Raw genomic sequence first — 14,273 nt, 5'->3', positions numbered from 1 at the left:
CCTAATTCTTGATTTTTAAAGTTGTATATATTTAATTTATTTGTGTGTTTTTGTGCAAGTTTGGGTGCTCCAGGGTCTCTTATACCTGGAAACAAATTATAGATGCATGCACCACTTTTTGCATCTGGCTTACCTGGGTGAGGGTGAATTGAATCCAGGCTGGAAGGCTTTGTAAGTAAGAGCCTTTTCTGATCTATCTCTTCAACTCCGTGTATTGTTTGTTTGTTTGTCTGTATTTTGAGGTAGGGTCTCACTCTAGCCCAAGCTGACCTGGACTTCATTATGTAGTCTCAGGATAGCCTTGAACTCACAGTGACCCTCCTACCTCTGTCTCCCGAGTACTGGGATTAAAGGTGCCCAGACTCCATACATTTTATTTTTATTTTTTTTATTTTCTCGAGGCAGGATCTCACTCTAGCTCAGGCTGACCTGGAATTCACTCTGTAGTTTCAGAGTGACCTTGAACTCATGGCGATCCTCCTACCTCTGCCTCCCAAGTGCTGGGAGTGCATTTTTGACTATACAGTGAATTGACTTTTCCCTTAGACTTTTATTTTATTTTATTTGAGTGTGTGAGAGAGAAAGGGGCAGCCAGGGAAAGAGAGAATGGGTATACCAGGGCCTCCAGCCACTGGAAATGAACTCCAGATGCATGCTCCACCTTGTGCACCTGGCTTACATGGGTACTGGAGAATCAAACCTGGTTTCTTAGGCTTCACGGGCAAGTACCTTAACCACCAAGCCACCTCTCCAGCCTTTATTTTTTTCCCCCTTAGACTTTTTGGTTTTGAGGTTTGGGTCTCGCTCTAGAACAAGCTGACCTAAAATTCACTGTATAGTGTCAAGGTAGCCTTGAACTCATGGCCGTCCTCCTACCTCTGCCTCCTGAGTGCTGGAATTAAAGGTGTACACCACCACACCGGGCTGTTCCTTAGTCTTTTTTTTTTTTTAAAAGTTTTTAAATATTTATTTATTTATTAGAGAGAGAGAAACAGATACAGAATGGGCACATCAGGGCCTCCAGCCACTGCAAGCGAACTCCAGATGCATGCGCCCCCTTGTGCATATGGCCTACGTGGGTCCTGGGGAGCTGAACTTGGATCCTTGGCTTTGCAGGCAAACGCCTTAGCGGCTAAGCCATCTCTTTAGCCCTCCCTTAGACTTTTGATTTGATGGTAAGTTTCCTTCTCCTTTATACTAACACTGTTCAGGTTACTATAGCACTAAGAATGAGTTGTTGGCTAGTCATTTCAACCCAGGCTCCTAGTTGAATATCACCTATCCTCTGTGCTTTACCATCTTTCTTCTAATGTAAAGTCATCTTTCATGTTTTCTATTTGTTCTTTTGCATAGGAGAAGACTGTCCTCAGTGGATGGTTCCTATAACAATCTCTACTAGTGAAGACCCCAACCAAGCAAAACTAAAAATTCTAATGGATAAACCAGACATGAATGTGGTTTTGAAAAATGTTAAACCAGACCAGTGGATAAAGGTAAGTTTAGAAATGGCATAGCCATTTCTCTAGCTTTCCTCTTTCTGTGGCTGCCTAAGTTGAACCCATTCAGTTTAGACTAGAACTTTCAAAGAGGTAAACATTTATTTTTATTTTATTTTATTTATTTATTTATTTTTGTTTATTTTTATTTATTTGAGAGTGACAGAGAGAGGGGGAGGGAGAGAATGGGCGCGCCAGGGCTTCCAGCCACTGCAAACAAACTCCAGGTGCTTGCGCCCCCTTGTGCATCTGGCTAATGTGGGTCCTGGAGAATTGAGCCTCGAGCCGGGGTCCTTAGATTTCACAGGCAAGTGCTTAACCACTAAGCCATCTCTCCAGCCCCTGTTTTTATTTTTATTCATTTATTTGCTAGCAGAGAGAAAAAGACAAAGGACATACAGAATGGGCGTGCCAGGGCTTCCAGGCACTGCAAACAAACTTGAGGTGTATACACTACTATGCGTCTGGCTTCACATGTGGACTAGGGAATTGAACTGGTCTGTTAGGCTTTGCAGGCAAGTGCCTTAATCAATGAGCGATCTCTCCAGCCTTGAGAAAAACATTTCTAAAACTTTGTAAAATCTTGTGTCCATTTCAAATAATATTGTTCAGATATCTGCCCATATAATAAATAGGGAATAGTAGATAAGCGGATAAAAATAGATGGGACTGAAGTAGAGGACAGATGGTAGTGTGTGTCTAGGTATGGTGATGCATGTCTAAAATCCCAGCACATAGGAAACTGAGGCAAGAGGATTTTGCGTTAGAGGTTAGTCTCAGTTATACAGTGAGACCCTATATTGAAAGAAGGGAAAATAGCAGACTATGCATAAAACATTTGTACTCTTGCAGCTGAGAGCTACCCTCTCATTGTAGTGATACGTTAACTTCAATGATGTGTTCTCTTCATATGTGTATAACTGTAATCAAATGAGAGCATGTAATAATCTGTCACTGAAATGTGAAGTTCAACTAGCTAATATTTTAAAACCATTTTATATATATCAGTAGGTAAGTGTTATTTTCATTATTCTGTATTATGTACCTTCATAATGAAAATATTCACTACAGTCTCCTTTCACAATTACAGGTTTCTAGTAGGTACATTTTTTCTGATTTTTAGCTTTAAAAAAAACTGGGGTGGGGGATCAGGTAGAGAGATGGCTTAGGTTAAGGTGCTTTCCTGAGAAGCCTAAAGACCCAGGTTCACCTCTCAAGAACCCACATATGTCAGATGTACATGGTGGTGCATGCATTTACAGTGACCCTGACATGCCTGTTTCCTCTCTCTCTCCCTCTCTCTCTTCTCTCTCTCTCTCTCTCTCACACACACACAAATAAATAAATGAAATTAAAAACAAACAAAAGAAAAATCCCTAGGGGCCAGGCGTGGTGGCACATGCCTTTAATCCCAGAACTCAGAAGGCAGAGGTAGGAGGATCGCCATGAGTTCAAGGCCACCCTGAGACTACAAAGTGAATTCCAGGTCAGCCTAGGCTAGAGTGAGACCATACCTTGAAAAATCAAAAAGAAAGAAAGAATCCATCTGTCACCTATCTATCTGTCTCTGTACCTACCTGCCTATCTGTTTATCTACTTAAATGTGCATATATGCACAAAAATGAATACCAGATGCTTATTATATCTGGTAAAGCGCATATATATACACACACACACACATTTGCACACACAGAGAGAAAAACAGAGAATGGGCATATCAAGGCCTCTAGCCACTGCAAACAAACTGTTAGAGCCATCATTTCCAGCCCCCAGAGGTTTTTGTTTTTTTGTTTTTGTTCTTTTGTTTGTTTTTCTTAATTCTATGTGGGTGGCTGCAGAATTGAATCCAGACTACCAGGCTGTAACTACTGAACCATCTCAAGCCCTAATTTTTTTTTAATTTATGGGGGGTTAGGTAGAGTGAGAGACAATAGGCATACCAGTTCCTCTAGCCACTGCATATGAACTCCAGACTCATACACCACTTTGTTCATCTGTACTGGGAAATTGAACCTGTTTCCTTAGGCTTTGCAGGCAAGTGCCTTAAGCTCTGAGCCATCTCCCTAGCCCTGTTTATGGTTTTTGTTTTTATGAGATAGGTTTCATGTATCCCAGCCTGGCTTCAAACTTGCTTTGTAGCCAAGAATTACCTTAATTCCTGATCCTTGTGCCTCTACCACGAGTACTGGGTTTATGTGGTACTGGCATCAAATTCAAGGCTTCATGCATGCTAGGCAAGCACTCTTTTATTAACTATGCTATATCTTTAGCCCCATATTTTTTTTGTTGTGTCCTTTTTTTTCCTCAGTTTTTATTAACATTTTCCATGAGTATTAAAAGTATCCCATGGTAATACCCTCCCTCCCCCCCTTTCCCCTTTGAAATTCCATTCTCCATCATATCCCCTCCCCATCTCAGTCTCTCTTATTTTGATGTCATGGTCTTTTCCTCCTCTTATGATGGTCTTGTGTAGGTAGTGTCAGGCACTATGAGGTCATGGATATCCAGGCCATTTTATGTCTGGAGGGAGCATGTTGTAAGGATTCCTACCTTTCCTTTGGCTCTTACATTCTTTCCACCACCTCTTCCGCATTAGACCCTGAGCCTTGTAAGGTGTGATCAAGATGTTACTCAGTACTCCAGTCACTTCTTTCCAGCACTGTGATACCTTCTGAGTCATCCCAAAGTCACTGCCATCTGAAAAGAGAAGATTCTCTACCCAAAATGAGAGTAGCATTAATATAAGGGTATGAATATTAAAATAAGTGCTTACTGGGCAGTTTGATAAGCATAGTATATACATTTAGCCAGACGTCAGCAGATGTTACACCCCTAGGGCTCATGACTACCCCTGTTTTAAGTTTTTAGTATCAGGGATGTGTTCCCCCCCCATGGAGCGGGCCTCCAGTCCAATTGGAGGGCAGTTGGTTTCCACCATGATAGATATGCCACTCTTGCACCCGTTGGCTCATTTGGGCTGGCTGGCCAGTTATAAGGCTTGCAGTGTCCACTGTGGAGTATCTTCACTGGTGGTATCTCTTTTCCCCATTGAACTACATGTAGAATGGCTTCTTCCAGCTTTCTGTCAGCTGTTGTGTCTTTTTTAAAAATTTTTTTTTTTTTTTTTTTTTTTTTTGGTTTTTCGAGGTAGGGTCTCACTCTGGTCCAGGCTGACCTGGAATTAACTCTGTAGTCTCAGGGTGGCCTTGAACTCACGGCGATCCTCCTATCTCTGCCTCCCGAGTGCTGGGATTAAAGGCGTGCGCCACCACACCCGGCTAAAAATTATTTTTATTTATTTGCAAATGAACTCCAGTTGCAACTCTACTTTGTGTCCATGGGTTCTGAGGAGTCAAACCCTGGCTGAGCCATCCCTCAAGCCCCCCTTACTTTGTTTTAATGATGAAGTCCTTACTGTATAAACCAAACTTGAAACTTGCTATATAGCTCAGGCTGGTCTTGAACTTGAAATCCTCGTGCCTCAGTCTTCTGAGAGCTGGAGTTACAGGTGTGTGCCAACATTCCTATATGTAAGTATTTTCAGAAACATTGTTTGGGTCATAAATAGCCTGTAGAGAGTAATTGCAACCAGTGTTTCACTCCAAAAATTATATGAAATTGCCCTTGCTGCAGCTTTCTGTTATTAAGTAATAGGTAGATTTTGTTAAAAGGATTTTGTTTTTCCTGTAGTGACTGAAATAAAATTAGAAAAATATAGTTCTTCTTAAAGATTTAAATTTGATATCTGAAAATGGTTAATTCTGTTGAAGCTTTGGACTTAATGGATCAGTGTTTGTTAAAAAAAAAAAAAAAAAAAAGTTTCTCAGTGATGTCCAAATACTTTGTGTGCATGTGTGTGCACATGTGTGGAGGCCTAAGGAGAATGTCAGGTGACCCCTACCCATTGTTCATCCATATGTTTTTCTTGAGATAACAGTCTCTCTCTGATTCTGGGGCTTACAACTTTTCACAAGTCTCAGCAATTCTCCATTCTCTGTTCTCCATAGGACTGGGGTTACACATGTGCATGGCCATACCAGCTGCTTATGTGGGTGCTCAGGAGGTCTCAGGTTCTTGCCTAAGAAGTGATCTTACTCACTGTGCCATCACTCTAGCCGAAGAAGTGTTTTAATATATAGTATTGACTTTTTATTTTTTCCTTCCAAGTAGGATCTTGCTCTCTCCCAGGCTGGCACTCCCTCTGTAGGCTCAGACTACTCTCGAGCTCACAGCAATCCTACCTGTACCTCCCAAATGCTGGGATGGGATTAAAGGCATCACCATACCCTGCTCCTTTTTTTGTTTTGTTGTTGTTGTTGTTTTTCAAGATAGGGTCTCACTCTGGTACAGGCTGACCTGGAATTCACTATGTAGTCTCAGGGTGGCCTCAAACTGTCAGTGATCCTCCTACCTCTGCCTCCCAAGTGCTGGGATTAAAGGCATGTGTCACCATGCCTGGGTTCCTTTTTTTTATTATTATTATTGTTTAAAAAAATTTATTTAGTAGCTGGAGAGATGGCTCATTGGCTAAAGTGTTTTTTTGCAGAGCCAGAGACCCAGATTCAGTTTCCAAGACCCACGTAAAGCCAGATGCACTGGGTGGTGTGTGTGTTTGGAGGTCATTTGCAATGGCTGGAAGCCCTGGTGCACATATTCTCTGTGTGTGTGTCTGTATGTCTCTGCTTGCAAGTAAATAAATGATATATTTTAAAATATTTATTATTTATTATTTATTTGGGGGGTGGCAAATAGAGACAGAGAATAGGCATGCTAGGGCCTCTAGCCACTGCAATTGAATTCCAGACACAAGCACCACCTTGTGCATCTGGTTTTACATGGGTACTGGGGAATCAAACTCATGTCCTTATTAGGCTTTTCAGACAAGTGCCTTAACCCCTGAGCCTTCTTTCCTGTTCTCCTTTTTTCATTGTTTTGCTTTTTGAGGTAGGGTCTCACTCTAGCCCGGGTTGGCCAGAAACTCATGGCGATCCTTCTATCCCTGCCTCCCAAATGCTGGGATTAAAGGTGTGCACCACCATGCCCAGCCATGTTTTTTTCATTTAAAAAAACAAAAACAAAAACTTTATTTGGGACTGGAGAGATGTCTTAGTGCTAAGGCACTTGCCTGCAAAACCTAAGGGCCCAGATTTGATTATCCAGGACCCACATTAACCAGATGCGCAAGGTGGCACATGCATCTGGAGTTTGTTTCTAGTGGCTAGAGGCCCTGGTGTGCCCATTGTCTCTCTCTTTAATAATTTTTTATAACTTATTTGCTTCTGAGTTTTGGACAACTGCTAGCCTTGATTCAATGCCATAGCTACCCACATAATGTTGGACAGGCTTTTGTTCACAGTGGTTGGAGATCCTGGACCATATACCCACACTGACAAATAATTTAGAAAACAAAAATAGGGTTGAGGTAATAATTCAGTCAGTAAAATGCTTGCCTCACAAATTTGAGGACCTGAGGTTGATCCCCAGCACTTGTGTTAAAAAAGTGGGGGTGGGCTGGAGAGATTGCATAGCAGTTAAGGCACTGGCCTGCCAAACCTAAGGACCCAGGTTCAATCCCCCAGTACCCAAGTAAACCAGATGCACAAGGTGACTTGTGTGTCTTGAGTTCACTTGCAGTGGCTAGAGGCCCTAGTATACCTATTCTGTCTGTCTCTTTCTCAGAATAATAATAATAATGCCATACATGGTTGTACACACCTTTTTATTTATTTATTTATTTGATTGACAACTTCCATAATTGTAAACAATATCCCATGGTAATTCCCTCCCTCCTCCCACTTTCTGCTTTGAAGCTCCACTATCCATCGTATTCCCTCCCCCTCTCAATCAGTTTCTTTTATTTTGATGTCATGAACTTTTTTTTGTTTGTTTTTTGTTTTTGTTTTTCGAGGTAGGGTCTCACTCTAGCCCAGGCTGGTCTGGAATTCACTATGGAGTTTCAGGGTGGCCTCAAACTCAGTGAGCCTCCTTCCTCTGCCTCCCAGTGCTGAGACTAAAGGCATGCACCACCACGCCTGGCTGATGTCATGATCATTTACCTCCTATTGTGATAGTCTTGTGTAGGTAGTTTCAGGCACTGTGAGGTCATGGATATCCAGGCCATTTTGTGTCAGGAGGAGCACATTGTAAGGAGTCCTACCCTTCCTTTGGCTCTTACATCCTTTCCACTACCTCTTTTGCAATGGACCCTGAGCCTTGGAAGGTGTGATTGAGTTATTTCAGTGCTGAGCACTCCTCTGTCACTTCTTCCCAGCACTACGATGCCTTCTGAGTCATTCCAAGGTCACTGCCATCTGAAAATAGAAGGTTATCTAACCAAAAGTTAGAATAGCATTAATATATGGGTATGAACATTAAGAGAAGTGCTTACTGGGCAGTTTGGTGAGCATAGCATAAACTTTTAGCCAGACAGCAGCAGACATTATGTTCCTAGGCCTCTTGACTACCCCTGTTGTAGGTTTTCAGTATCAGGGATATATTCCTTCACATGGAGCGGGCTCTAGTCAAATTAGAGGGCAGTTGTTTTCCCCCATAACAGACGTGCCACTATTGCACCCATTGGCTCATTTGGCCTGGCTGGCCAAATAATAAGGCTTGCAGTGTCCACTATTGGATATCTCCACTTCTCTCCCATTGAACTGCATGCAGCGTGGCTTTTTCCAGCTTTCTATCAGCTAGTCTCCATGGAGGAGGTTTTCAGCTCAGCTCCAGCAGGGTTTCTCAGTGACCTTGCAGCTCAAGTATGTGGAGTCTTCAGCAGTAGGGTCTTACCATCTATTCCTGGTGGGAAACCAAGGGTGTCGGTAATAGCCTGTAATGTTTGAGGGGCATCAGGGACCTCCTTGGCCAACAGCTCCCTGGAAGGTATCCCATCCCTGTCACTGAAAATTTTGTAGTAACAATCTATGGCTCCGGTGTGTTCCATTGTTCAACAAAGTAGGTTTTCATATGACTTACTTATATCCTCTTAGATTGCAATTAGCCCTCCATCCACCTTTCCTTACTCAATCTCTTCCCCTGATCTCACTTAGGCCTTTCCACTCTCATTAATCTGTTCTTCTATTTACATATATATAATATCATCCTATTAACTCCCCCCTTCCTCCACACACCTTTGGTCCCATTACTTGGGAGGCACCGGTAGGAGAATTGCTATGAGTTCAAGGCCAGCCTGGAACTACCGAATTAGCTCCATGTCAGCCTGGGTTGGAGTGAAACCCTACCTTAACTCAGTGAAAAAGCCTGATGTGACAGCACTTAAAATTTACTTGGGAGGTAGTAATAGCCAGATTTCCTGAGCTTACTTATGGCCAGCCAATTTAACATACATGGTTAGCGCCAAAGCACTTAGAATATCCTATTGCTGTGTGCAAACACACACACACACACACACACACACACACACACACACACACACACACACACACAGTGAGGCCAGACATGAGGACACACTCCTGTAATCTCTTGGGAAATAGAAGTAGGCAGATCAGGAGTTCATGCCCATCAGCTACATAGTGAGTACAAGCTCACCTTGAGCTACATGAAATCCTGTCTTAAAACAAAAACTATCAGGCCATCCTGAGAATACAGAGTGAGTAAATTCCAGTTCAGCCTGGGCTAGAGTGAGACCCTACCTTGAAAAGCCATTTAAAAAAAAAAAGGCAGTTGTACAAGGGGTTTTTTAAATTCAATCATAGAGTAATTGCCTAACATTCACAAAGCCTGTTGGCCGGGTTTCAGTTCCCCAGCATCCACCTAAAGCTGGATACAAAACGGTGCATGTATATGTGATCCAGATGTGCCTATGACAATGAGAGGAGGTGCCAGGAGTTTCAGATAGTATGGTGTTCCTGTCTTTTCATTTGCAGCAGCAAGAAACCCTATCTCAAAAAGTTGTCCTCTGACCCCCACAGTGTATTGTCTGTACACATGCACTGCATGTGCACACACAAACAAGTGGTAAATAATTTAATGTTGCTTATTGGATCTTTTCAGTTAAACCTGGGAACAGTTGGGTTCTATCGGACCCAGTACAGCTCTGCCATGCTGGAAAGTTTATTACCCGGCATCCGTGACCTTTCTCTGCCCCCTGTGGATCGACTGGGGTTACAGAATGACCTCTTTTCTTTGGTGAGTATCTCCTACGTAAGTCATATGGTGCATTTTGTTGATTAAAGGGTCTTGTTTTTCCTGGAGCATGTGAAACATAATCAGAAGGATATGATTTTTCCTGAAGGTCTAGCACCTGTGGGATGAGTGCAAATGGCTAATTATAATTAACATGACAAGATTGATTGATTGTAAGTTACCATAAGCAAATTCCATTTCACTATTCCTAAGTCAGTTTTTGTAACTTATCTTTATTTAATCTATCCTCTGTACAGCAAAAACTGCTTTCTTTTCAAAGAAAATATGTATGAGCCATGGGGAAATTTTCCCACTTTTTATTTTTTTAATGAGGTGGATCTCAGTTTAGTCCAGGCTGGCCTTGAACTCACACCAATCCTCCTAGCTCAGCCTCTCAGGTACCACCATACCCAGCCCACTTTTTTAAAAAATAACTTGAGTGATACGTTTTTCTAAAGTAGTAATTGAATGTTGATGGAAAAGCTAGAACTTTTTTAGTATTCTTGTTATTATTCAAATTATATAATATTTGCTTTAGGATTATGTACATATTTAGCTTTGTTCCACTTACGGATTTAAAGCAACAATTAATGTTATTTTATGACTCCAACATAGGTAAGGTAACTTGTGGATATCTTTGTCATATTCCTCCTAGTATTATTTTATATTAGACTTCAAATATTCCCTGCCCTCTGTAATTACAGATTTTGGGTTCCTCCTTTGTATATAAACACAGATTGGCATTGATTCAGAAAACCTCATATCTGTTGATGTCATTGCCAAGAGAGACCTGTCCCAGGAGTGTGCGCTGTTTGTGCAGTTGGCTGCTGTAACAGAAGTCCTTTTTCCCAACTCCATTAGTTAATGCTGAAAGGACTCTGAATTTGTAGTACCTTCCCATTTGTGATCTTTTAGAAATGAATAAAGGAGAGGCCCAAGTTGACACAGTTTGAAAGTTGACACACCTTTGAAAGAGTCTCTGTCAGGAACCAAAGGCCCAACTAGTTTTGCAGCTTTTGCTGGAAATAAAGAATTTTCAAACTAAAAGTCAGGTCTCAGAAACTGAGTAGAAAATGTAACTGATTCAATGTTGTTGGTCCCAAGTTATGAGTTTAATATAAATTTTTTTGTTTGCTTTTTAAGGCAGGGGCACACTCTAGCCTGGGTTGACTTGGAACTCAACTCTGTAGCCCAGGCTGGCCTTAATGTATTTATTTCTTTTTTTCTTTTGAGGTAGGGTTTAGCTCTAGCCCAGGCTAACATGGAATTTACTATGTAGTCTTAGGCTAGCCTCGAACTCAAGCGATCCTCCTACCTCTGCCTCCTGAGTGCTGGAATTAAAGATGTGCACCACTGCGCCCGGCCTTAATGTAACTTTTTAGGTAGCTCTTTTACAAATACCAAAATGTAATACAAAGGATGTTGTCATAATATTTTTATTCTAACAATATTCTTCTGAACTTATTTAGTCTCATTTCCTTGAAACAGAAAATTACTAGCAGTAGGTAATGGCAAAGATACATGTTTGTTTTACTTTGTCTTATTTAGTTTGCAGGCTAGGTTAATTTGTGTTTTTTCCTACCCCAGGCTCGAGCTGGAATCATTAGCACTGTAGAGGTTCTAAAAGTCATGGAGGCTTTTGTGAATGAGCCCAATTATACTGTATGGAGCGACCTGAGCTGTAACCTGGGGATTCTCTCAACTCTCTTGTCCCACACAGACTTCTATGAGGAAATCCAGGAGTTTGTGAAAGATGTCTTTTCACCCATAGGGGAGAGACTAGGCTGGGACCCAAAACCTGGAGAAGGTAATGGTGTACTGAATTGGGGGTGGGGGGATAGGTACAGAATTGGTACTTTTTATTCACTTGTGATTAACATCATTTTTTAATCCATGAATATCAGTGTATATTCAGGTAGCCAGAAATTAAGACTTAAATCTGGGAATTTTTAAAATACGAACTAGGGCTGGAAAGGTTTAGTGTTTGCCTGCAAAGCCAGTAGACCCAGGATCGATTCCCCAGTACCAACAGAAGCCAGGTGTTCAAGGTGGCACATGCGCCTGGAGTTCATTTGTATTGGCTAGAGGCCCTGGTATGCCCGTTCTCTCTGTATCTGCTTCATTCGCTCTCTCAATAAGTAAATAAGAACTAGCAAACACCTAGCTCTCTATGTTTTTCCTTCATTGATTCAATTGTGTAGCTAGTAAATACCAAGTACTATTTTAGAAGCTGATGATGAACAGTGAGCAAACATGTTTGACTTACATTCTTGTGGAAACACTGCAAGCATTAATATATAATGTTCTAAGTGGTGAAAAAAAAAAAACCCACAAAAACAAAACCAGATAGAAAAATAAGTAGTACTCAGCCACTATTTTATAGAGTAGTTGGGGAAACTGTCACTAATAAGGTAATCTTTGAGCATAAACAGGGTCCTGAGGGAATCAGGGTGAAAATATCCAGAGAGATAGTTCCAGACTGAGAGAATAGCAAAGGCCAAGGACCTAAGGTAGGAATATTGCTGGAGTGTTCAAGGAATAAGAAGGACACTAGGGGCTGGAGAGATGGCTTAGTGGTTAAGGCACATGCCTGCAAAGCCCAAGGACCCAGGTTCAATTCTCCAGGTCCCACATAAGCCAGATGCACATGGTGGTGCATGCATCTGGAGTTCACTTACAGTGGCTAGAGGCCCTGGCATGCCCATTTTCTCTCTCCCTCTCTTTGTCTTAAATAAATAGATCTTAAAAAAAAAAAAAAAAGACTAGGAAGGTCAGGACAGATTAACAGAGACATGCAGATATGATTCTGTAAGACCTATGGGCTACAACTAGAAGTTTTATCTTTCAGTTTTAGTGAAAGGAGGTGCTAGTTTTAAATTTGGGCTGAGTAACCTGATTTGACTAACTTGACTGTGACGAACAGACTGAAAGGAAACCCTTTAGAAGGCTGTTTGAGTAATCCATTTGAGATGTTGGGTGCAGCTAGCTGCCACTTACAGGTAGTCAGTCAATTCTTTGTGTTTTGAAGGTAAAACTGAAATAATTTAATGGAGGATTGAGTGTGTTGTGGGGTTGTAGTGGGGCACATCTTTAATCCCAGCACTCGGGAGGCAGAAGTAGGTGGATCACTATGAGTTGCAGGTCAGCCTGGGTTAGAGTGAGATGCGACTTCAGAAAAACAAAACAAACAAACCAACAACAACAACAACAAAAAAAAAGCAGGGCTAAAAAATGTGGTTTAATGATTAAAAGTGCTTGCTTTCAAAGCCTGCTAGTCTTGATTTAATTCCCAAGGCCCCCACATAAAGCTGAAAGCAGAAAGTGGCATGAGTGTCTAGTATTCATTTGCAGCAAGAGGCAGAGCACCCATAAGCACACTCTCACGTGCACACACACAAGTAAGTAACATTTTAAAATAAAAAAATAATGGGCTGGGACTGGAGAGATGGCTTAGCGGTTAAGGCAATTTGCCTGTGAAGCTAAAAGGTCTTGCCCCAGGACCCATGTAAGCCAGATGCACAAGAGGGCACATGTGTCTGGAGCTTGTTTGCAGTGGATGGAAGCCCTGGTACAACCATTCTCTCCTTCCCCCTCCCTCTTTTCCTTTCTCAAATAAATAAAAATAAAATATTTTTTAAAAATAATAATGGAGCCGGGCATGGGCGGCACACGCCTTTAATCCCAGCACTCAGGAGGCAGAAGTAGGAGGATCGCCATGAGTTCAAGGCCACCCTGAGACTGCATAGTGAATTCCAGGTCAATCTCAGCTAGAGTGAGACCCTAACTCAAAAAAACAAAAATAATAATAATAATGAGCTGGAGATTAAATGGCTTAAAGATTAAGGTGCTTGCCTGCAAAGCCAAAGGACCCAGGTTTAATTCCCCAGGACCCATGTAAGCCAGATGGACAAGGTGGCATATGCATCTGAAGTTCATTTGCAGTGGCTAAAGTGCCTGGTGGGCCATTCTGTCTGTCTCTCTCTGCCTTTCTGTGTCTCTCTCACTCTCAGATAAATAAAATAAAATGTTTTAAAAATAATAATAATGCAAAAGTATATTAAAAGCTGAAGATTATAGCCAGGCGTGGTGGTACACACCTTTAATCCAGCACTCAAGGGGCAGAACTAGGAAGGTCACTGTGAGTTCAAGGCCAGCCTGAGACTACATAGTGAATTCCAAGTTAGCCTGGGCTAGAGTGAGACCCTACCACCACCAAAAAAAAAAAAAAAAAAAAGGAACTATAATGTTGGGGCTGAAGAAATGGCTCAGTGGTTACGGGCACAGGCTTGCAAAGCCTGACAACCCTGGTTTTTTGTCTGTCTTTCCTGGTAGGGTCTTGCTCCATGCACTAGCCCAGGCTGACCTGGAATTCACTATGTAGGCTCAAGGTGGCCTTGAACTCATGGTGATCCTCCTACCTCAGCCTCCTGAGTGGCATGTACTACCACACCCGGCCTCAATTCAGTGTTTTTTGGGTTTTTTTTTTTGTTTTATGTATTCACAAGCTAATGGAACCATCACTACTGTGTAATTCCAGGATCTTATCACCCCAGAAGAAACCCTTTGCCTGTTGACAATCATTTCCATTCCCTGGCAACTGCTCTAATCTTTCTAATTCATGGATTTGCCGAT

At 41.8% G+C, this 14,273-nt stretch overlaps 1 protein-coding gene across 1 annotated transcript in view; it reads left to right on the top strand.

Moving 5' to 3' along the window:
- Npepps (aminopeptidase puromycin sensitive) overlaps positions 1-14,273 on the top strand; it is a 116,264-nt gene that overhangs the window by 86,260 nt on the left and 15,731 nt on the right. Inside the window, exons 15-17 of the mRNA XM_004655500.2 lie at positions 1,354-1,493; positions 9,510-9,644; positions 11,229-11,448. Coding sequence (XP_004655557.1) covers positions 1,354-1,493; positions 9,510-9,644; positions 11,229-11,448 — 495 coding nt within the window. The remainder of the gene's footprint in view (positions 1-1,353; positions 1,494-9,509; positions 9,645-11,228; positions 11,449-14,273) is intronic.

This window comes from Jaculus jaculus, chromosome 9, assembly GCF_020740685.1.
Source record: "Jaculus jaculus isolate mJacJac1 chromosome 9, mJacJac1.mat.Y.cur, whole genome shotgun sequence".
NCBI lineage: Eukaryota > Metazoa > Chordata > Mammalia > Rodentia > Dipodidae > Jaculus > Jaculus jaculus.
Note: the sequence above shows the minus strand (reverse complement) of the source record. Positions and strands in the feature narration are given on the sequence as shown.